The sequence below is a fragment of the Sorex fumeus genome, unplaced genomic scaffold (assembly GCF_029834395.1).
Source record: "Sorex fumeus unplaced genomic scaffold, SorFum_2.1 ptg000061l, whole genome shotgun sequence".
Lineage (NCBI taxonomy): Eukaryota > Metazoa > Chordata > Mammalia > Eulipotyphla > Soricidae > Sorex > Sorex fumeus.
The window spans coordinates 11,321,624-11,346,817 of record NW_026606118.1 but is presented as its reverse complement, the minus strand read 5'-3'; the positions used below and the strand labels follow the sequence as shown (position 1 = coordinate 11,346,817).

Below are 25,194 nucleotides of genomic sequence, written 5' to 3'. Positions count from 1 at the left end.
CACAATGACCACTGCTGACATCCACCCAAGTCATCACTCTTACTGGAGAACTTCAATAAGCTCCAAACTTGCCAACGTCCTCTGTAGTCTCAGCCCGACAGTACAGCTTAGTTGTTGTCCTTCTTTGCCATTACCCCTTTAAGAGAGAATTCCTCTTGTGGATCTGCACCATTTTTTTCCTCACTTATTTACAGCTATTTTCTTCTTTGCACTTAGAGTATTGATAGCTTCCATAACGAACATATAAAAGTACTTACTGAATAAACACAGATACAACGCACGTCTAAAGGAATTTAGAAAATATTACCCAATTATTATTAAACAGCACTAACTAGACTCATTCTTCTCTATGTTTTAAAGTAAATTGGCATAGCCTTAAAATTAATAAATATTTTTGAAATATATTTCTCTCTTTTTTAAGTAGGCCACATGGAAATTATTTTGTGTACATGGAAAGAATACATCAGTAAGCTTAGAACTGGTGAATTAGTTTTAGGAAAAGTACTAAAGAATCATTTATTGGGGGGGTTGTTATATTTATTTTTCTTCCTCATTTAGTTTTCTCTTCCTGTTAGTCCTTAATAGTGTAGCACTACCAAAAGTGTACACAAGATGTGAGTAAAATTCAGTTTTGAAAGTGTTTTCATGTCATCTTCTAACATTGTTGGAAAGACAGCTAGAGAACTACAGAGTCACCAAGGTGATTTTTTTTTCTGAAGAGGTGTCATATTAAGCATGCACCATGCAACAAAATAAAAACCATTGAAAGTCAAAAGTGTTCTTGGGGTTGGAGCAAGAACACAGCAGGTAAGGCATTTGCCTTGCACGCGGCCAACCCAGGTTTGATTCCCAGCATCTCATATGGTCCCTCGAGCACCGCCAGGAGTGATTCCTGAGTGCATAAACCAGGAGTAACTCCTGTGCATCACTGGGTGTGACCCAAAGAGACAAAAAAAAAAAAGCATTCTTAAAAAAATAAAAACAACTGGGTCACACCCATCTATGTCAGGATTTACTCCTGGCTCTGACCCAGGCATCTGCCCTGGTGGGGCCGCAGGTACCTATGCAGCAATGAGGATCAAGTCCAGACTGACTGTAAGCAAGCGCCGGACCCACTGAATTAGCTCTCCAGCTCACAAGATTTTAACTCTCTGGCTAACAGATTTTAAAAAGCTCATGGATCTAAGTTGGTTGTAAAACAAAATATGCTCTGAAGAGAACCAACCATTGATTGAACTATTCTCTCTCACAAAGTTCCCAGATTTCAGAATGTGACTTTGTTTTGTGGAAAGAAGGTTTTCAGAGAGATAATCACTTAAAATGAGGTGATCAGGATGGCTGTGAATGTGCAGAGAAAAATGCCCTCGAATGAAGGAGAAATTTGCAAACAGATGTAGCAAAGAACATTCAAGGCAGGAACTGGACTAATGTGACTGCAAAACAAGTCACTGCAAATACCACAGGCCACCACCCACTGTGAGGCAGAGGACAGATTCTCAGTGGGGGCAGCTCAGCAGTTAACAAAATCCTGCTCTAAGCCACAGGGTATGTGATCCTCGGTGCTGACAGACTAAGCCCAGAATATAAAACTTAAATGATATTTCATGGGTTTTTTTCCCAGTTTCTCTAAAATGATGATCCTCAGATCCTTCTTAGAATCACTCAAAAATATATTTTAAATGTTCAGAGGCCCTCTCTGCTAACTTCAGATATTCAAGGCCGGGAAATGTAGGAATAATTACTTGTCGTTTATTGGCAGAGAAACTCCATTTACAGAAACACTAATCAATGACCATACAAGACCTATTTCCTTTTCCAAGAAACCGTGCCAAATGTTTTGTAGATTGAATCAGTGGTTTTTAAATACAAACATAAGAGGGAAAAAAAGTGAAACCACAGAGTACAATAATAAAATGTTAATAGTAAGATCACCTGTAATATCTTTGTCTAATTAAAATTCTATATTTTAATGAAGGATCTTTATATTTTAGGGAAGCAATAGATTTTATTGAATAAAATTTACTTAGAAAGATATAAAGGGGCCAGAGCCCGTAGGCTGTTTGCCTTGCATGCTGCTGACCTGGGTTTAGTCCCAGCATCTCATATGGTCCCCTGAGCACCACAAGGAGTAATTCCTGATTGTAGAGTCAGGAGCATCACTGCGCATTCCCCTCTCCTCAACAAAGAAAAAAAGAACAAGAAATAAAGAAAAGAAAGACAAGAAGGTGGAGAAGGAAAGGCACATGTTCAAGGAAGAACATGGGCTTGAAAAGCAAACAGACAGAGACAGAGCCATCAGCAAGAGAGTTCAACAGATACCATGAGCTTGAGAGGGCAAGCTGAATCAAGGATTTTTGGAAAGAATGATTTTCATGTTTTTCCATGGGGTAGAGTTAAGGTAACACTAGACAATTCCAAGAGCTTATGGAATTGGCACATTTAGAACCCTCTTAGCATGTAAAATATGAAAAAGAACTTGTATCTCCTTAACTATTAAACAAGTTATCCTGCTATATTAATTTTATTTAAAAAATTCAGACCATTCTGTTAGTCTCTTTTTAAAATGTAGCTATTGGTTGGGAATGATTTTAAATTCAAGGTTTCCTCACTCCTTAGTTCCTTACTCCAAAATCTCCCTCCCAAACCCTGGCAGCCTTCCTGTTTTCTCTCTGCTCTCTGAAACGGGAGACGTTGCTCCTCTGGTTCTAGCTACATGCTCCAGTTGGGCCCTGAATTTTCATCCCAACTTTGCTTCCTTCAGAGCCTTCCTTCAAATTCTTAGAGGAATCCTCCTTTCCTTCTTTTTCAGCATTTCCTTTCCTATTCATACTTTTTAAAAGGAATCTGGGTCTCATCTTGCATCTGAGTCCTTTATTATTATTATTATTATTATTATTGTTATTATTATTTTGCTTTTTGAGTCACAGCTGGTGATGCTCAAGGATTACTCCTGCCTCTGAACTCTGGAAGGGATGCCAGGGATCAAACCCAGGTTGGCTGCATGCAAGGCAAAAGCCCTACCCACTGTACTCTGGCCCCTCTACTCAATCTTGAACTTCCTCTTCAATAGACACCCTCAAATGTGTCTTGATTCAAAGAGCTCTGCCATGTGACATAGCTTAGTTCTTGTGAACACGTCTTATATCTCAATATTCAATACCATGTTTCATTTACTCATAATAGTTGGCTGGAATCCACTTTCTACCATGAACTGGTCACTCTCAGTAGTGGCCAGTGACTTCCTAACTGCCAAACTGGATGGGCATAGATTTACCAAGCTATTTCTCTGGGTAAAATTGAACCTACCAACTATCCCCCATCTCAATCTCTTAGAGTCTTCATCTTGGTGAGTAAGATTAAACCATTCCCAAGTTGGAAATTGGCCAAGTAATTCTTGGCTCTTCTCTATGATTCCAAGTGATCACTCAGTTCTATTGAGTTCACTCTGAGACATTTTTGATACATCTTTTCACTTTCAGTTATCTACTTCTCTCCACTCTCACTGTTATTTTAATACAAGTTGATTATTCATTTTAACACTCTTGCAAATTTCTCTTCCTGGAAAAGCAAGAGGAACAAGAGGGGACGATTAGTTTAGTACTAGAGTAAACTAAAGTGTGTTGGTTTCGTTCTTCTGCCTAAGGTTTACTAATTTGTCCCACTGTCCATCACGCAACATCAAATCTCTCTTGAAAGCTCATGTTTGGCCAATCTTCTGTTTTCTCTGTTACCAACACACTCAGTGAGGCCACATTCAAGAATTTTGTACTTTTTTACACTCCTTTTAGGGTACCATGCTTCTCCCACTTCTCAAGCTTTATAAACATTGGTTTTTTGCCTACCCAATTCAAATATATTTCTGAGACCCCAGTTTTTGTTTCTTCTCTGAGCACATACATATTATGACTCTGTCTTTTGATAACCTGCACAGTTGGTTATGCCTGTCACACGCTCTCTCTCTCTTTCTCTCTTGAAATATATCATATTCCTTTTCTCTAATTATTTGTCTCTTCTGCTAGACTATTAGGTTCACAAAGATATGGGCGGGCAATATCTATCATTGTTCATCACTTTATCCACACCCCTTATAACATCATAAATGCTAGAAACATATTTGCTGTACAGATAGCTATATAAAAATGCAGCATGAAATAGTACAGAATGGTTAATTTCATTTATTAAGAAGAGCTGGAATGAAAATCTGTGTTGTTGTTATTGTTACCATTTTTCTTCTACCTTCTAAGTGACCTTGTGCTAACTCTGAACTTAAGGTTAATAATCTATAATGTGGTAAAATACATTTGATTGTTATTTTGAGGAGGAAATAAAATATAGTTACTAAGGCACAGTTATTATCACGTGAATCCAGTAGAGTACCCTAAAACTTAAAACATTTTCTAGCACTGAGCGATGACTGGCTAGAACTGAATGAGAACTTAACTTTGAAAAGCAATTACTCAAAATCAATAAGAATTTTATAAAAACTTTCCACCATGCTCTTTTAATGACATATTAAGCAAAATGGAAAGATTCAGATTTCTTCTTGGAAAGGAAAATAATTACAGAGCCTATGTCTAAATATAAAGCCCTATTCTTGAAATGAGTTATTGGGTACGGGAAATAAATACAACCCACACAGTTTTCTTATTGTTACCATACAGTATATGGATAATTTGTGATTGGCAGTGTTTCAAATAGTTGCAGAAGCATAGAGATTTCAATTTGAAAGCAAGCAAGCATTAAAAATATTAGCTAATAATTACATTCACAAGCCTAATTTATATATGTCTACTAAAAATAGAGTAACACACAGAAAAGTCTTGTTTTTTCTACTTCAATACAATTTTTATTTTGAGAAAAGTGTAAGTTTTGAAAACAGACTGCTCTCTTATTTGCACCATTTCCTGACAATACTGTCATAATGTTTATTAAAAAAACTAGTACAAGCTTGTAACACCATCAGTAAAGTATTTTATTATTTAATTTAATTAGAAGTAAATATTTTTGTTGATTTGAAATTAAAGGAAACAACCTTGAACAAAAGTGGATATTTCTCATTAACTCTCCCAATTCAAACTCATTTCTATGAAGTATATTTTGAAAAATTCCAAATTCACACTAAATCAAGTGATCCTAGTAGAGTAGAATTTCTTTTCTTTATTTCTCCTTAGTTGAACAACCTAGCCCTTAAAACTGACAAAGCCTACTATTAAGGCTATGTTTGGAAATGGTCAGTTTCCAAGGAAGATTCTGAGAAAAGCATAAATTTTCTTTCCTAAAAAGAAGTCTTCTAAATTGTCCTTTAAATTAAAAGTCATTTATTAACTTGCTTTAAAACATGATAAAAGGCATTGCAGCACATTTTAAACACAATAAAAGGTATTACTGCAAATTTTAGATGAAATGGCCTAATGTTCTAGTTTAAATACACAAGAGTTCCTATGATGCTTATTCAAAAGCTCAGACAAAAGAAATCCTGCTGAATATTTACAATTTGCATTTTAGCAAAAATGCTGAAATGCTATTTTTTCATCTGTCTATTGATCAGTCTCTTCATTTCTTCTTAGAGATAAAAATAACTTGCTACATGACACAGCATAAGTAATAAACTAAATGGAATATTTAATTACTGCATAAAAAATGTTTTCAACCTGGGTCATTTTCTTTTCTGTATAGTAAACTGTAAATCATAGGTGGCTGCATGGTGGTGGGGAAGGGCCAAGCCAGAAAGATAGAACAGCAGATAGGGTGTTTGCCCTGCATGAAGCTGATCCAAGTTTATTCCCAGCAACCCCATATCATCCCCTGAGCCCACTAGGAATGATCCCTGAGCACAGAGTCAGGAGTAAATCATAAGCTCTGCCAGGCATGACCCCCTCATCACCAAAAAAAAAAAAAAAGACAAGAAAAAAAGTATAAAAATAAGATACCAAGAAATAAAAGCCATTATGAGTCTTTTCAATGGTTTGGTTATAAGATTATGTGACTTAATTTCAAAATATGGAGTTGTCTACCAGAGAAGGGGAATTCACACCAGGAAATATTCAGCAAGAGAGGAGACATGTTCATGACTGTCAGCATCCAAGGCTGAGTTCCCATCCCTACACCACAGATTTGGAAATCTGATTAGCATCACATGTGATGTTAATCAGACTTCAGAATGATCCGAATGGACCAAATGCTTTTGTGCATATCCCCAAGTCCAAATACCGAAGCTTTTATGCCCCACATGATGGTATCCAGAAATCTGGTACTCAAGAAAGTCTGGAGGTAACTCCCTGACAGAATTAGTACTTTCTAAGAAGAGGAACAGAGATGAGAGATCTCCATCACTCCCTCTCATCTTCCCCACCCTCCATCCCAGCCCTTCGCTCTGATATGAGGACATAGACAGAAAAAGGAAAAGACCCTCACCAAGAACAAGCCCCTTTGGTTTGTAAACCACCAGATTGAGGATCTGGTAAGAAACATCATGTTAGTTGCATAAGCTCCTCCCACCTCCTGTGCCTTGGGCTGGAGTGATAGCACAATGGGTAGGGCGTTTGCCTTGCACAAGGCCAACCCAACCCGGTTCGATTCCTCTGCCCCTCTCGAGGAATCTGGCAAGCTACAGAGATTATCCTGCCCACACAACAGAGCCTGGCAAGCTCCCTGTGGCGTATTCCATATGCCAAAAATAGTAACAACAAGCCTCACAATGTTACTGGTACCCGTTCATGAAAATCGATGAACAAGGAGACGACGGTACTACAGTGCCTTGGGCTCCTATACAGGACCCACACTGGTCAAATATTCTTTTTACTGGAAAGAGAAAAGAAGCAAATGTAGAAACAAGACTGACTCTGACCCAATCTGACCCAGTAAATAACAGATGGAGGTGTGATCACAGCTAACTGTAACTGTGGCTCCTTCATTGGGGGTAGACTGCTTAGTTCCAGGATGAACCACTGGCCTTGGCCATTAATAAGCAAGATAGAAGAGGAAATGTTCACTGCAAGAAGCTCTAGAGGAAAGAGGAGTTCTAATGAGACAGGAGAACTGGTCATCTGCAATGCTTTGTTCTTGTGAGACAGACTTTAGTAATTTTATTCAAAGTGTGACTTAGACCCTGGTGTCTGGGGAGACAGCTGTCACTGAGAGGCGATCAGAAGATGAGGATAACACCTATAGGAAGCCGGGAGACCCTGGGGATGATCTGAGCCTTGCAGAGCCTGGCTGATGATGGTGGTACACGGGCTTGTTTTCATGTGTGTTGTGAGCATGTGGGAATAACTCCATCTGTTGTCCACAGCCGTGGATGACAGAGTTGATGAGACAGGCACACTCTGACACTGCAGAATGGTTTGGGGGAGCAACTGGCCACCGGGAGAGCAAGCCTGGCCATGGAAACAGCAGGAAAAGAGACAAGACACCTCCCTGATCCTGAGGTTGGCTCAAAGGCATGAAACTGACCTTCATGCTGTTGCAAGACAATGAAACATCTCAGATGTAAGTGAGCATACCGTATCCCCCCTTTTCCATGGGGCACACATGCCATGACCCCAGCAAACGGCTGTGGATTTTTGTGGATAGTATGCATTATGTTTTTCCTATAGGAATAGTTTTTAAAGAAGAAAGTTTAATTTAATAACAAATACCAGTAAGCAACTAAGAATACTAATATAGGGGACAGGAGAGAAGAGAGGAGAATGAGTATGGTACTTGCGAATGACTCAGGTTCAATCTCTGTCACCCCAAAATGTCTCCCAGAGTTCATCAGGAGTGATCCCTGAGTGCAGAACCAGAATTAAGCCACAGCTGCATGTGTCCCCCAAATAAACAAAAACAGTAACTAATAATGAAAATAAAATTTACAATTATAACAAAATAAAAGTTATAGATAAACATTTCATTAATTCGTTTTTTTCTACATATAAAAATGTTGAAAACATTTACACTTAATAAATGTACATAAAAATGTCAAGAACATTTTTATGCAGTAATTGAAATATCCAACTTGGTTCATTTATTACTTAAGCTGTGTCATGTGGCACATTATTTTATCTCTAAGGAGAAGAAGAAAACAAAATGTCATTTTTCGCTCTCTATTTCACTTAATCACTTAATCACTTAACTTCCCGTTAGTCATCGATTTGCTCGAGTGGGCGCCAGTAACGTCTCCATTTGTCCCTGTCGCGTGCTAGTGTAGCCCAGTGGCATCTGTTCGCTCCGGGAACATGAAGGGCCTCAAATCAATCGTTCATGATCTTCACGAAGAAGTCTGACCATCTGGAAGGTGGGCGGCCACGCAGTCTTTTGACATCCCGTGGAATCCAGTCGGTAACAGCTCTAGTCCAGCAGTCGTCTTTAAATCTCATTACGTGACCAGCCCATCTGATTTTTGACACCTTGGCAAATGAGACAGCGTCCCTGATTCTTGATCGTCGATGGATGACGGAACTCTGGATTCTTTCTCTCATTTGAGTGAAACATGATATTCCAAGCATAGCTCTTTCAGTTCTTCTTTGGGAGACCTGAATAGCATTCTCATCCTGTTTGTGTAGCGCCCAGGTCTCTGAGGCATATGTTAATGCAGGAAGAACAGTGGAATCAAAGAGATGTGCCCGGAGCCGGAGGTTCTTCGTCCTCTTAGCTATTTCTTCGACGTTCTTGAAGGCGTTCCAAGCCGCTCTCTTCCTCCTGCGCAGCTCAGGTGCCAGGTCATTTGTCATGTTGCCTTCTTGACCTAGGTACACATAGCTGTTGCATTTGGAAATGGTCATTCTGTTGAGAGTGAATGGGGCGTCAGGAACGAGGCTGTTTCTCATAAACATTGTCTTCGTAAGATTTAGCTGTAGTCCTACCTTTCCACACTCATGGTCAAAGTCGGCCAGCATTTGTGCTGCTTGGCTGATGTTTGGTGTTATTAAAACAATGTCATCAGCAAAGCGGAGGTGGTGTAGTTGCCGACCATCTATCTTCACTCCCATTCCTTCCCATTCTAGTCGTCACATGATGTTCTCGAGGGTGGCACTGAAGAGTTTCGGTGAAATGGTATCACCCTGCCGCACCCCTCTCTTGACATCAACGATCACTTCTTTGTAGAACGGTGAGATCCTGGTAGTGAATCTGCAATACAGCTCACGGAGGATCCTGATGTATTGGGCTTGAATGCCCTGATTGGCTAGGGCTTCAATGACCACTTCCGTCTCAACAGAATCAATGGCCTTCTTTAAATCAATGAACGTTAGACAGAGCGGCATCTTGAACTCCCGAGAAACCTAAATGAGCTTGGTTATCGTGTGGATATGGTCGATGGTGCTGAATCCTTTGCGGAACCCTGCTTGCTCGCATGGTTGTCCTTCATCTAGTGTTCTGCCAATCCTATTCAGGATGACTCGAGTGAACAACTTGTAGATGACAGACAATAGGCAGATCGGGCAATAGTTGCCAATGTCATGGATGTCTCTTTCTTGAACAGTAGTACGGTTCTGCTGGTTTTCCATTGGGACGGAACCTTGCATTCAGACAGGTAGCATGTGAAGAGCCGAGCCAGTGTATTGATGAGTACTGACGGCAGGTTCTTCAGGTGTTCAGGTCTGACCTTGTCTGGGCCGGGTGCTGTTCATTTCTTTACTGACAAAACGGCGTGTCGGATTTCGGAAGGGAGAACGTTGGGAACGACATATCCATCCTGTGGAATTTGGTATGTCGGCAAGTGGACATGGCTATCGAAGAGATTTGAGTAGAAGTCATGGATAATCTTCTCCATTGCCATTCTGGAGGATGTGATGGATCCATCAGGACGTCAGAGGGCAGTCATCTTGGTCTTGTAGTTGGCGAAGGACAGGCGGGCATCACGAATACTTTTCCCGGCTTCTGCCACATCTACCAGCACTTCTGCTCTTCTCTCTTTGAGGTCTTCCTTGATCACATCTATGCACTGCTTTGCGAACTCGGATGTTAGCTTGCGGTTGCATGAGGCATGCACCAAACCACGCTGGCAAATAAGCTCAAGAGTTTTCAAAGACAGGCGTTTTTTTGTGGCTATCTCTCTCTTGGCATTCCTCGCACAATCATGGAGGTGCTGAAACAGTCGATCATATTCCTTGTCAATGTTGTCAACAATGGGATCTTCCCATGTTGCCACAATAGTGCCAAAGAGCTCCCAGTTGGTGGTCATTCTGGGAGTTCTCTTTTTAAACTTTGCAGCCCTTTCTCCCCGCTCTGTGAAGTAGAGTTTTGCACGAAGGAGACGGTGGTCCGATCCCATTCGGAATTTTGGGACAACAGTGACATCAGTCAGGCAAAACCGTTGATTGAGTATGATGTGGTCTATTTCGTTGTGGAATCATCCACCAAAAGACACCCATCTCCAAAGTTTAGATTCTGCCTTCTGGAACTGTGAGTTACCATGAATGGTCTTGGTTGACATGATGAACTCAGACAGTCTCTAACCCTGTTCGTTCTATTTTAGGCCATGGGTCCCGATGTGAAATTCTTCAGCTGATCTTCTCCGTCTTATCTTGGCATTAAAATCGCCCACAATGATCTTGTAGAAGGTATGGTCTTCTTTATAGAACTTCTCCAGCTTCATGTAGAACTTCTCGATTTCTCTTTCATCATAATGGGATGTTGGTGCGTAGACAACGACGAAGATAAAAACTGCCAGCAGTGAGCCACATCTATTTAAATGTAAACGTCCGATTTGGGTTGTTAGGCATTCAAATGAATCCATGCTCATTGCCAAGTTTGTGTTGACAAGGACACCGACACCTCCAATACCTCTTTTATCACATGTTCCGAGGAACAATTCTTCTCCAGTGTCAAAAACGGCATGGTGAGATTCGTGCCTTCTTGTCTCGGTCAGACCAATGATGTTGTACTTGATCATTCGTGCTTGTACCATCATGTCCTCGATGGATGCATCTGATGCTAGCGTACGTGCATTGAAAGTACAGATGATCATTTTTGTCTTCCTTCATTGTGGCAGCCTAGTTCGGCCTTGAGATTTTATCGGCCTCTCCTTTCTCATCCTTCTCAGTTCTGCCATGTCAGTGAAGCCTTCAGGGTCAGGTGAATGAGACCCATTGTAGTTACTGGTTTTGGCATATCGAATACACAAAGGATAGCTTGCCCAGCTCTTCTGTGCGGGCGGAATACTCTCAGTAGCTTGCCAGTCTTTCCGAGAGGGATAGAGGCTTTTTGGGCAACCTCTAATCGCCCTCGTAGGTGTTACCATATTTGAACCCTATTAAATATGGTTCGGCAATTCCGGAAGATGGGTATCTAGTGTCTTATGTGTCTGGAAAGCGTCCTAGAGTGTGGCGGCAGCTGGGTAATGGAGGTAGTGTCTATTTCAAAATCTTTTATTTTAATGAATCTGTTGGACCTCATGTGAAACTTCAGAAAACAACCCCAGTAGTAGAAATAGTATACTCCATCAGCACAGGGATGGAGCATATGTCCATTTAAATTTGTGATCATATGTCAATTTTCCCTCAATGAGGTTGTGCTGGGAAGGGTGTATAGGCCATATGTGATTTTATAAGGATAGGTTATAGACAGAAACAGAGATGTAAATGGGGATGAAAATAGGGTAGGGAGATTTTTTAGTAATTTGTGAAACACAAGATTTCACTTTCACTTTAGTGTATTGGTTAGTTGTAAATCACTATGTCTAACTCCTACTTAAAGGGGATAAAGACTAAATTCAATCTCATGTATGGAAGGAACTGAAGTACTGTTCTCCCACTGTTCATCGATTTCCTTGAGCGGGTCCAGTAACGTCTCCATTGTGAGACTTGTTGTTACTGTGTTTGGCACATTGAAAACGTCACCGGATACCTTGTCAGGCTTTGCTGTGCAGGCGAGATACTCTCGGTAGCTTGCCAGGCTCTCCAAGAGGGGCGGAGGAATCGAACCTGGGTCAGCTGGGTTGGCTATGTGCAAGGCAAACCCCCTACCCGCTGGGCTATCGCTCCTTTAAAAATAGTTTTCAATCTACCATATTAAGATGAGAAATTAGTGTATTAACAAAAAACAACTCAAGGTATTCTTTATGAAAGTTAACCACTGTCAAACTTCTACATAAAAATATAGTCAATGAGCATAAAATAGTCATTAGGAGTTGGCTTCATTTTAAATATCACGCTAAGAAGGCAACACATATTAAGTCTATTCCTACACTATGTATAAAGACCTACTTTATAATTTCTCTATCACAAGTTATAGCGATTGCCACCAGATCATTGATTTACACAGATACTTCAACTACACAGCATGAATTGAGAACTCTATAGGCTATTTGGGCAGAATATAGAATATTCAGGGCATGCAATAATTGAAACTATATTTGTGGCACAAATGTACTATGGTGTCTTACTGAAAATAAAAATGAAAGAAAATTTAATTTTCATAAACAGATTCCTTAATTTACTAACATTTTCTTCTATTATCCAGTATAAATTTTGATTCACCAAGTTTCCCTATAAAGAAAGGGAACAACCTCATTCATACGTAGTAGATAGAGAAACAAACCAAGGGTAGAGACGATTTCAAATGATGACACACCCTGGGCCTGGATTAGAGAACTGTGTATACAATTTGGCAGGAGAGGGGGAAGGTTCACAGGTCGGGAGGGGTCTCCAGATTAGTGAGTGAGGACAATAATGAGGTGAACAGGAAGGAACACAAGGGCATTAATGGAGACTCTTGGATATTTTGGTGGCGAGATGAAGTGACACTGTACACGACACAAAAACCGGAAGTATCAACACTTGTTAACAAATAAGTTAAACATCAATAAATGTTTTCCAAAGGCAGAGATCTGGGGCTAAAGAGCTAGTCCCCTGGTAGGGAGTGTTCCACACCCCTCACTGTAATGTCACACCCATGTGCTGGTGGCCATGTGATGCGGGAACTGACCCTATGCTAGACATACGCCCTAACCTCTACACTGCGCCCTCCTCCACTCACCCCTCAAAACCACTGGGAGCTCCCCCAAGCATAAGGGGGAGTCACCCCCAAGCACTGCTGGATGTGGCTCAGTCAGCACCCCACACTGAAACAATAATATATTTTAAAATGCATAGAGTAAGGAAAATTTAAATATGCATTGGAAAATTTATAAAACATAATCAGAGAAAATACAGTCTATGAACCTATGACTATAAATATATCTTATTTATGAACCTATGACTACACCATAGTTAAAATATATAACCTGAGAGAAAGTTCTAAATTTTAAGGATGTGGGGAAGCATCTTATTTTCTTTGTAAAAATGTAAGTTGTTGTGACCATCTAGGAGGAAAATCACAAACCTGATGATGCACATAGCTAACAATAGAAGTTTCACTCATGCTAGTATATCCCAGAAATGCTATTATAAATACAAGCTTTACATTAAATTACATGAGGTAGCTTTCAGGGATTAAGTACTTATCAATAACAAGCATCTAAGATGAGGTTGGGAGATTAAGGCTGACAGTACAAAGTGGGTAAGGACGAGGGCAGAGGAGGAGGAGGTGGGATGGGGAGAGCGAGATGGTAAGGAAGGAAGTGAAGTGGGAGGGATATGATAAAAAAGATCTGGAAATGGAAACTCTAAAGATGGGAGAGAGAGGAGGGAACTGTGTGATCAGTTCTGAAACAAAGAGAGACATAAACTGACTCTACAGCAATCCTGAAACCTAACTGCCAAGGCAGGATAATGGGGTCAGATTTGATGTTCAGGATATTTTTTTCAAATGTAAGGTGAATTGGAAAGGGAAAATATTCTCTCATGAATTTGTGGGACTTGGCTTTTTGACAATATACCTCAACGGTGGTAGAAATAAGCACAGGATGACTAGTACAGATTCTCATTCTTTTGCTTCCATTTTCAATTTTCTAAATGACCCATGAAGAGAGGAAGAACCAGAATCACAATCACAAAGGAGGAAAGAAAAGAACAAAATATTCTGTATCCAATTAAGCAGCTATACCCTGAATAATTTCCTGAATCATTCACAATGGTATCAATGCTACAAATATGTGCAAGGTAGAAAAAAACTTATGAATTTCAAGTTCCTTTGTTTGTTTGTTTGTTTGTTTGTTTGTTTGGGGGCCACACCCTCGGCAGTACTCAGGGCTAACTCCTGGCTCTGTGCTCAGGGGTCACTTCTGGAGAGATTGGGAAACCACATAGGATCCCAGGAGTAGTGCTTAGTCAGCCACATGCCAGGTAAACACCTTCCCCACTGGAGTATCCTTCCAGCATCCAGGGACTTGGGATTTATCTAGATCGAAATCTCAGAGCCACCAGGCAAACAGAGATGCATGGTATCAAATAACCAGCAAAGTGCTAAGTACATTGTCAAAAATTCATCATCATTTCCATTTTTTGCCATGGGACATCTTTACTGGTCTAATGAAACAGAAGAGCAAGATCTTTTGCTCTCACTGTTTTGTTAACCACTTCTGTAGGATACCCATCTTTGTGCCTGGAGTCATTTGCAATTGTGAAAAAAAATCTAAGAATTGATATATATCTGAAATACTTAACTACTCGTCCAGGAAGATGCCTCAAGTTGCGAAGCTGGAGCCTCGGTTCTGTGTCTACCGTATCATGCTCCCCTGAGCATCACCGAGGGGAATCTTGGATAAGGAGTTAACACATCCACACTGCTATGAGTGTGAGCCCCCCCAAAAGCAAAACAAACCACACATACACAGAAATACTTTACATGTTGTTAGAAGATGAGAGAGGAATCACGGTCACCGTCCTCCCGTTGTTCATCGGTTTTTTCGAGCGGGCCCAGTAATGTCTCCATTGTGAGACTTGTTACTATGTTTGGCACATCGAATACATCACGGGTAGCTTGCCAGGCTCTGCCGTGCAGGCGAGATACTCTCGGTAGCTTGTTGGGCTCTCCAAGAGGGGCAGAGGAATCGAACTCGGGTCAGCCATGTTGGCCGCTTGTAAGGCAAATGCCCTACCGCTGTGCTATCACTCCAGCCCAAGAGAGAGGAATAGTACAAAGTAATTTCAGAGCTGCTTCACTGACACTACAGAAGGTTCTGGAAGAGCTCTCTACCACAGCTAAAGCAGGAGGGACAGGGGCGGGCCTGGGTCAGAGGACTGGACTTTGGGGAGCAGTGACCAGCAGTGACTACCCACCCACTAGTACTCAGAAATGACCTCCCACAGGACCGAGCTGCTCTCCAGAATCCGCCCCTGGTAACTGCATGGGAATAGCAGGTAGGCCTGGGAAGGAGGGCAGGAAAGGACATACAAGCTAATTATCACCCAAATAGGGGGGATAATTCCAGGTCATGATAGAAGCAAATATGAAAATGAAAGGCCTGGGCCTCTAGGGTCCTTCCTGGGCTGTAACACGAGACCCACATTCAGTTTTCCTTCAAGTATCCAGTAGGTGCAGAAATCCTACTTTTAAAATAAAATCACGGGGGCTAGAGCGATAAGCACAGTGGGTAGGGCACTTGCACTGCAAGCAGCCAACCTGGGTTCGATTCCCAGCATCCCATATGGTCCCCTGAGCACCTCCCAGAGTAATTCCTGAGTGCATGAGCCAGGAGTAACCCCTGTGAAACGCCGGACGTGACCCAAAAAAGCAAAAAATAAAATAAAATAAGATAAAATTCACTGCTACTCAATCCCTATTTAAAAATAAACATTAAAAATTAATTACAAATCACTTTCACCAGAACAAAAAATACTATTCACTTTAAATTGTTAGAGAATTTTTTAAAGCCCTTCTCATCATAAAGTGCATGATAAACAGGCAATAGACTAGATAGTCCAGCTGGCAGGGCATTCGCCTTGCACGTGGACAACCTAGATTCTGTCTCAGGCATGTTATGGTCCCCCAGGAACCACCAGGAGTAACCTCTGAGCATCACCAGGTATGGTCTCCAAACAAAAAACAAAATGATATTAATTAGATAATTAAATAATTAAATAATTATTTAATAAATATTAAATAATGTTTATATGTTGATTCCACCTAGTTTTGGTAATTTATCCTAAGAAGAAAAAATCCACACTGCTGCTCCAAAGACATATGTGCATAAGGTCTCTCCCTCTATATTTTTATAATATGAAACAATTAAAACCCACTTAAAAAGGTCATGAGAAGGTTCCGGGCTAATGTATATCTTATAATTGACATGACATTTTTATTTACAATAAGAAAATATTATTCAGCCACTGAAATAACTTCATAGCTCTGTATCTGACATGGGAAGATACACTGTATAAAAAAGACAGCAAAATATCTTATAAATTATTTTTGTCGATGTGAAGAAGAATGTGGTAAGCAATATGTCAGGGGTAGTTCCTTTGAGATTATGTAGATAGTTTTCGATTTTTTTACTCTGTAATAAGGTTATGAAAACTTAACATTGACATTTAATATGTTTTGAATACAAATAAATAATAAATATTTCATTTTTGGGAAAATAAACCCTTCTATCAATAGCTAGTCATCCTATAATGTAAACAGAGGGTTAGTGACACTTTTCTAGATGTTAAGAATGAGCCCCCAAAAGCATTTGTTAAATTTTTCAAAGGGCAGATTTTGGGTACAGTCACTTAGAGAATTTCCTTCTCCCCAGAGGACTGTTGGAAAGAGACTGTGGGAGAAATCTCCTCAATTTGTCCTGAATCCTGACAAACTGTTCTCATCTCTGCTGGAATACAACCTTTTCCAGTCCTAGGAAAGTATTTTGCTTTCCATCTTGTCTCAAATAGAAAGTCAATAGAGAGTTAATAAGTTAAATGGTAACAGATTGCCACACTTTGAACTGTAAATTTATGAGAGAAACAGACAAAGTGTGAGAGAGAGACCAAGACAGAGACAGAGACAGACAGTGCGGGTATGTGACTGAATGCAGGACTTGACACAGGTGAGGCATGTGTTATACCATTGGGCTACATCCCTGACACATGCTCTGAACTGTAAAAAAGTGTTGGGGACGTTCTTGACCAAACATTGCTCACTGAAGGTATCTCAGCAAAGGGATCCTCTAAATGTGCTCAGATATTTGTTCCATCACCTGCTGCAGACATGAGGTACGTAAGCTTGACTGTATTTATTTGTTCCCAGAAGCATTGTTAACAAATGTCACAGTTTGGTGACAATTAAATTGATAAGATTGTCAATGTCACTGATTAGTAATAAAGATAATAGCATCCCTCTAGACAGTGCTTGTAGTTATTTATTGTCTCAAAGTGAACTTAGAACTCTGAGTTTCTCCTTTACCTTAGCCAGATGAGAGTTGATCCATTTTGTGAAAGTGCGTTTTTGGACTATCTCTTGCTCATCTAGAAAAGAAAAAGCAACAATTTGGTTAGACCAAAGAACACATCAGGAATTCATACTATTAAAGAAACTCGATTACACAATTCCAGAAGTAATTTTAAAAATTAGGGGTTTTTTAATTCATTTTTTAAAAATTTCTGTCTGAATGGTTTTGTACAACTTCAAATACATTCATCAAACTTTACTTTACAATTATCACCAGGGACCAAAGAGATAGACCTAGATTTGTTCTGAGTCTAGGTACCATGTGGTCCCCTGAATACTGCCAGGGACAATCCCTGAGCACAAAGCTGAGAGTAGCTCCAGAGCACCACCAGGTATTGCATGCAAACTAACAAATAAAATAATCACCAAATCCTTTAACAGTTACAATATGTTAACCCTATATTTACCTCATTTACTAAAAGTTCACCAACCACCCCTCTATAAAGCTCTAGTTTGGGGGGTACTTTTGGATAGAAAGTTCACAGGGACCAGAAAAAGAGGGACAGACCTAGAATAACTGCACTCATTTGTGGAATATAAAGTAACATAATATGAGACTAACACCTAAGGACAGTAGAGATAAGGGCCAGGAGGATTGCACCACAGTTTGGAAGCTGGCCCCATGTGCTGGAAGAAAAGGCAGTTGGGAAGGAGAAGGAACCACTAAGTAAATGATTATGGAGGGATCCCCCAGGATGGGAGATGTGCGCTGAAAAGACCAAACAGGATGACCTCTTAGTATAGTGCAAATCATAAAGCCACAAATTAGAGAAAGAGTAAGAAGGATGGTAGCTGCCACAGAGGCAGGGGGTGGGATGGGGTGTGGGTGGCGGGTGGGACACTGGGAAAAATGGTGGTGGAAAATGTGCACTGGTGGAGGGGTGGGTGCTCGAGCATTGCGTGACTGAAATGCAACCATGCAAGCTTGTAACTATCTCACAGTGATCCAATAAAACTTCTGTCACTGTCTGTCACTGTCCTCCCGTTGTTCATCGATTTGCTCGCGCAGGCCCAGTAACGTCTCCATTGGAGACTTTGTTACTGTGTTTGGCATATCGAATACGTCATGGGCAGCTTGCCAGGCTCTGCCGTCCATGCGAGATAATCTCGATAACTTGCCAAGCTCTCCGAGAGGGGCAGAGGAATCGAATTCGGGTCGGCCGTCTTGGCTGTGTGCAAGGCAAACGCCCTACTGCTGTGCTAGCGCTCCAGCCCAATAAAACTTATTTTAAAAAAAAGAAAGTTCACAGGGACAATGTACCCCACTTCACATTAGATGCAAAGGGATACAGAGAGAGGAGCAGGACTGTTCTCTCCCATGAGCAATCTCAAGGGGAAGACAGACAAGCAAGGAGACAAGCAAGCGCACAGGGAACTGGAGAGCAGTCCAGCCACACAGCAAGGTCCAGCAGCCAACAGGAGACCACGCCGGGACCTATCCCAAAGCAGCGAGTAGGACAGTGACCCCAATGCAATAATTTATGTTTTATTGAATCACCATGAGATACACAGTTACAAAGCTGTTCATGATCCGGTTTCAGTCACACCATGTTCCAACACCCGCCCCTTCACTAGTGTCCATTTCCTACCACCAATGACCCCAGTTTCCTCCTACCACTCCCCTCCAGCTTATACAGGCGCTCCCTCTTTCTCCCTCTCCCTCCCTCTCCCTCTCTCCTCTTGTAGGCATTATTATAGATATTATAGATGGAGCTTCAGGCTCCTGCATCCCGTTATGCAGCATGAAGCTGAGCTAATGGGAGAGAGAAATAAATCTCCACCTGCCTTGGAGAAGCAAATAGCCCTGGGCTGCACTTCTCGGACAGGGCTCCAGGCAGGGAATGGCAGGCTTCTCCAGGAGAGAAGGAAGCCTCCAGATGCAGCCTGAAGTTACCAGTCCTATACTCCCAGGGGAATGCCTTCCACAAGAACCAGAATGAGAACAGATGACTGGTTAAAGAAACTTTGGTACATTTACACAATGGAGTACTATGTAGCTGTTAGAAAAGAGGAAGTCATGAAATTTACATACAAGTGGTACTACATGGAAAGTATCATGTTAAGTGAAATGAGTCCGAAAGAGAGGGATAGACATAGAAAGATTGCATTCATCTGGGGAACATAAAGTAACAAAATAGGAGACTAGCACCCAGAATGGCCAAGATTCATACCAGGAATTTTGCTCCATGGCTTGGAGGACAGCCACACATGCTAGGGGAAAAGGGAGCTCAGATAGAGAAGGGAGCACCAAATAAAGGGTGTTGGGAGGATCCTCCCAGGATGGGAGAAGTATGTTGAAAGTAGACTATAGACCAAACATGATTGCTACTCATTGTCTCTTTTGCAAACCACAACACCCAAAAGGAGAGAGAGAACAAAAGGGAATGCCCTGCCACAGAGGTAGGGTGGGATGGGGGAGGATGGGGGGTGGGAGGGATACTGGGATCCGTGGTGGTGGGAAATGGGCACTGGTGGAGGGATGGGTATTTGATCATTGTATAATTGAAACCCAAGCACAAAAATTTGTAAATCTACAACTGTACCTCATGGTGTCTCACTAATAAAATATTTTTTGAAAAAAAAAAGAACTGGAATGAGTTGGAAAGTCACTTCTTTGGCTGGCTGACTTGGGGACTCTGGGCGGGTGAGGAGCCTGTGCAGAAACCATTGATGCTGTGTCTGGACTCAGTCACAGAAGCTGCAAAATCCAAGATTCACGTTGTTTTCAATGGCTATCCATTGGTGGGACTTAGCAAGAGAAAAGTAAAACAGCTTTCCAGTGAAAAAATAAAGAGAAAGCACAGAGTCTAATACCTTTCAAAGAAAAGGTGAATTTTATTCCTCCAACTGATCTGAGTACCAAGAGCTTATTGTAGAACAGATGTTGTGAGGAAAAGCTATAATTTTATTGCTCACAAGATGATACTCATTAAACACTATATAAACTTTGAAAAGGTAAAGGCCCTCCCGTTGATCGTCGATTTGCTCGAGCGGGCCCAGTAACGTCTCCATTGGAGACTTTGTTGTTACTGTGTCTGGCATATCGAATACTCTTGGTAGCTTGCCGGGCTCTCCGAGAGGGGCGGAGGAATCGAACTCGGGTCGGCCATGTTGGCCGCTTGTAAGGCAAACGCCCTACCCGCTGTGCTATCGCTCCCTTTCAGCTAAAGTTGAAATAGAAATCTGGAGAACTATAATTGATTCCTAGAAATCAACCCCCACTGAGCTCAGAACATTTGAGTATAATATAAACCCATGAACACACTAAGTTTGTTCCCAATGTGTATACCTATATGACAAATACTGTTAGATTCTGGTACCACATATGATCCCTTGAGTGACTGCCCAGTGTCATCCCTGAGGACAGAGCCATAAATTAACCCCAGAGCACTGTTGGGTGTGCCCACCCAGTAAAACACATTTCTTCAAAGAAAGAAATGAACAAATTGGCGAAGGAAGTGCTGCAGACTATATAACAGATCCTGATCCAAGGAACTGGTAATACAGTGAAAAAGATGGGTATGACTATTTTTTTCAAAGCAATGTGTTAATTTCTGTAATGGAAGGAGAAATAAAATGCTAAGTGAACACAAACACAGGACAATTCTCCTGCAAGATAACTACACAGGCTGGACAGTCCCAAGAAACTAAAAAACTAACTAAATAAGTAAATAAAAGAGTTTTCACTAAAGCAAAAGTTAGCTGATAAGTGTAATTTTGCAGGGAGCAAATTTATAAAGGAAAAAAAAACAGTTGTGGCCAGAACAGTGGGTGGGAAGGGCGCTTGCCTTGCGCATAGCCGACCTGGGTTCAATCCCAGGCAACCCATATGGTCCTCCAAACCCACCAGGAATACTTCCTTAGTGCAAAGCCAGAAGTTAGCCCTGAGTGTGGCTCCAAAACTCCAAAATAAGAAACACAATTGTTTGCAAGTTTAGCATGATATATTAATGTGACATTAATGACATTAATGTGATGCAAACTTGTTACAGTTGGATTATAAAGCAGAGAAGGGCAAAGATGAAACTTGAGGTGAACCTGAAAAATGGGCAAGAATGAGGTCATTCAAACTTCTCAAACATGCTATGGAGTTTAGTCTCCTTTTCATAAACAACAAAGAGCATTCAATGGTTTTGAACAGGACAAAGGCATAATAATATCACACCCGGGAGAAACCATGATATATATTCTGATGGAAGTACAGGGTTACAGTGGAAAGGAGAAGAACCTGAAAGCAGGTTCGCACTTGGGAACTTATTTCCAGCGCATATTAAAGTGGTAACTGCAGTTCTAGGGAGTTCTACCAGGATGAGATGCAAAAGAAGACCACAAGGGATCTATCAGCAGTAGAATCAGAGGAAACAATGGGACAGGAGCTAACGTTGCCTTCTCAGTTTGTATCAACAAGACTAACAAGGAAATAAAAGACAAGATCTTCTGGTTCAAGAGAAGATTATGAAAACTGAAGTCCAATGCAAATTTATTGTGCACAGATATTCATTTACATATCCTGCTCTTCCCCTGCCCCTTTGATCTTTCCACCTTACGTGCCTAAAGCTCAATGCAGTGCTCACTCATTCTTAAAAGTCAAAAGCATATACAAAGAGGTTTTACTTAAGGATATCCCAGGCCCCAGCTTCTCAAATCTTCTTTTCATTTTCTCAAATAAAGACTCTACTGAATTTGGTCAGCTCATCTCCAGTTCTCTGCTTTTAGACTTGACTTCCTGAAGACAAAAAAATCTGAGCAAGCTAGATATAACACCTCCACAGAAAGGGTTCTGCACAGGGCCCCAGGAAGGCTGGGTTTTGCTGAATAGTACTGAGCAGATGCTACCCCAACTCCCTTCTCCTTAATGTGATTCCCTTCGAAAGGTCTGTCGTGTGTGTGTGTGTGTGTGTGTGTGTGTGTGTGTGTGTGTGTGTGTCCCTCACACACAGGGAAGAGAGAACTATTGGTGAATTCTGTAGGTACTTCATCCATGAGTTTCCATTGGTGATTCTCTTTCAAACTCAGGGGGGCAGAGCAATAGTGCAGAGGGTTCAACACTTGCCTTGTATAAGGCCAACCTGGGTTCAATCCCCAGTATCCCACAGGGTCTCAAAGCACCACCAGGAGTAATTTCTGAGTACAAACCCAGGAGTAACCCCTGATCGTTGCCAGGTGTGGCTCCCAGACAAACAAGCAAATAAAAAAAAAAATCAAAACTCAGTTGATCCTACAGATGTCGGGAGTTAACCACTGATCTTCAGCATGCCTCTAGAGGAAGGCTCTTGTACACATCTGGCCCTGGGAAATGTTGGAAGCAATTTTCATATTCCAAGGTAATATCCCTCAGTAGAAATGAGTAGAATGAAATACAGGAACAAGTGGGCTCATATTCTACTACCCTGTTTCTCAGCTCACTGATGCTTTTCTTCTGTATCTGGTCATTTCAAGATAAGATCATCCCACGTGCTAAAACAGAACTCCACTTAGGCCAATTATATTTGATTACTAAGAATCTGGAACTTGACTACAGCCCAACAGTTCTCTCCCTGATGAGTCACAGTCACAGTGACTTGCTCATTTCTGACATCTGGGGTGTGTTCAGGTGAAACTGTCTTGTAACTTGGAGACACAGAGATCTCAGGAAATGGTGAGCTATAATATCTGGGACCTTCAATCCATCATGGAAATCTGTTCTGGAAAAATTTGAACTGCACTTTCTCCTATCACATAGAATGAGAATTCCCATACCCATCATTTATAAAACAATGACGCAGATTTCTATGGTCACTAGCTTATAAATAACATGACAACATGAAAATGTGTTCCAATAGCCCATGAACAGATGGTATTTAAAAATGCTAACAGTAACTGAAATTGGCACAGTTTGATGTATTTAACAAATTCATCTACAAGGCTTATTTCTGAGTGATATAGCACATCCTACATGCGTATATATGTAACATTTATTTTTAAGTAAAAGTAAGTAAAGGCCCTCCCGTTGATCGTCGATTTGCTTGAGCGGGCCCAGTAACATCTCCATTGGAGACTTTTGTTGTTACTGTGTCTGGCATATCAACATTTATTTTTATCTGAAACAAAATATATATAAATAGCACTGTGGCACTGTCCTCCCGTTGTTCATCAATTTGCTCGAGTAGGCCCAGTAACATCTCCATTGTGAGACTTGTTGTTACTGTGATTGGCATATCAAATATGTCATGAGTAGCTTGCCAGGCTTTGCTGTGAGGGTAAGATACTCTCGGTAGCTTGCCAGGCTCTCCAAGAGGGGCAGAGGAATTGAACCCAGGTCGTCCGGGTCGGCCACGTGGAAGGCAAATGCCCTACCCACTGTGCTATCGCTATAGCCCATATATATAAAGAGAAAAATATTAAATTCCTAGGCCTAGAAATGCTTAATGTCTCTATTAATATGCAGTATCAAAAAGAAAGGCTTTGAATACTTTTATAGAGTTGTTAAGACTGAAGCTACTATCTGACACAAATAGTTGAATATCATGTAGTTCTGCACTAGGTCTGAGGAACTTTTTTTTTATTTTTCAGATTATCATTACTCCCTTTAAGGACAGTGATAACATAAATAAATCATGTATTTCAACTAACTACAAATGTTATTATGAAACATGTAATATGCTACTTTTAAAATCATACCACCATATATAATTATCTATAATAGTAATTTTCAACATTTTTGATGCAGATGTTTTTGCATCAATAAAAATTTTTTATTGATCAAGAAAACCAAAACCAAAATCAGAGATGTGGTTCAGTAGCAATCTTTGCTTCGCATGTGTGAGGTCCTGAGTTTGAGACCTCGCACCAGAAGAAAGAAAAATTTCCAAAGAATCATTTTACAATCTTCCAAAATACAAGGCAATGACGTTAGTAGTCAAATAAATAGCTTCCATCAAAATATTTGTCTTAAGAAAATATTTGTCTTGAGATCAGAAAAATCAGTTCCACTTATAAAGCACCATTAACTTTTTTATACATGAGTAGAGCCTAAGGTATACTGTCCATTTCAGTGTCAAGAAATAACAACTCAAAACAATGAAAAAACAATTCAGGGTTACACAAATGCATTTTCCTTGTGCGTAGCCGGCCCGCCCAAGCCAGGTTCGATTCCTCCGCCCCTCTCAGAGAGCCCAGCAAGCTACCGAGAGTATCTCGCCCGCACGGCAAAGCCTGGCAAGCACCCCATGACGTATTCAATATGCCAAACACAGTAACAACAAGTCTCACAGTGGAGACTTCACTGGGCCTGCTAGAGCAACTTGATGAACAATGGGAGGACAGTGTTACAAATACTTTGATTTTTAAATTAAACCTAAAAGTAAAAAATAGGCATGTCCTTCTCTCCTAAAAGGGAGCATAACATGACACTCACCATAACCATGCCAACAGACCACGTGCCAGCCTGTTTCACTTGGGGCATCCTGGAGAGGGGCAGGTGAGAGTCCTCCCTACCCCAAAAGACCCAGCCCCAGCAGCCAAAAATCTCCAGAACTCAACCAACGACATGCTCATGGTTGCTCTCCATATGCTTGGGCCTAGCCTCACCCATGAGTGATCCTATTCCTGGAAACATCATACCACACACTCTATCCATACTCCAAGAGTACCACACCACACTTGATGGGGTTCAAAGTAGAAGGCAATAAATCTTAGAGGGAATTTTTTTACAGATATATATGTATATATATATATACATATATATATATACACACACACACACACATATATAAGCACAGAAGGCTCAACCTCTAAGGCTCAACCTCTAACAACATGTTAGTGATACCAACGACCAGAAGACAGATTTTAAATTATGCATCTTATCCAATGTCACTTTGTCCTTCTTCCTCCAATTAAGAGGAGAAGTGATTTTTCCTCTCTTTG

General features: G+C 40.9%; 1 protein-coding gene across 4 annotated transcripts in view; it reads right to left on the bottom strand.

The window, feature by feature from the left end:
* The window catches only part of SYNE1 (spectrin repeat containing nuclear envelope protein 1), a 566,819-nt gene that overhangs the window by 463,454 nt on the left and 78,171 nt on the right, over positions 1-25,194 (bottom strand). For all 4 annotated transcript variants that reach the window (XM_056125930.1, XM_056125931.1, XM_056125932.1 and 1 more), the window contains exon 2: positions 17,245-17,306. In XM_056125930.1, the coding sequence (XP_055981905.1) occupies positions 17,245-17,306 (62 nt within the window). The remainder of the gene's footprint in view (positions 1-17,244; positions 17,307-25,194) is intronic.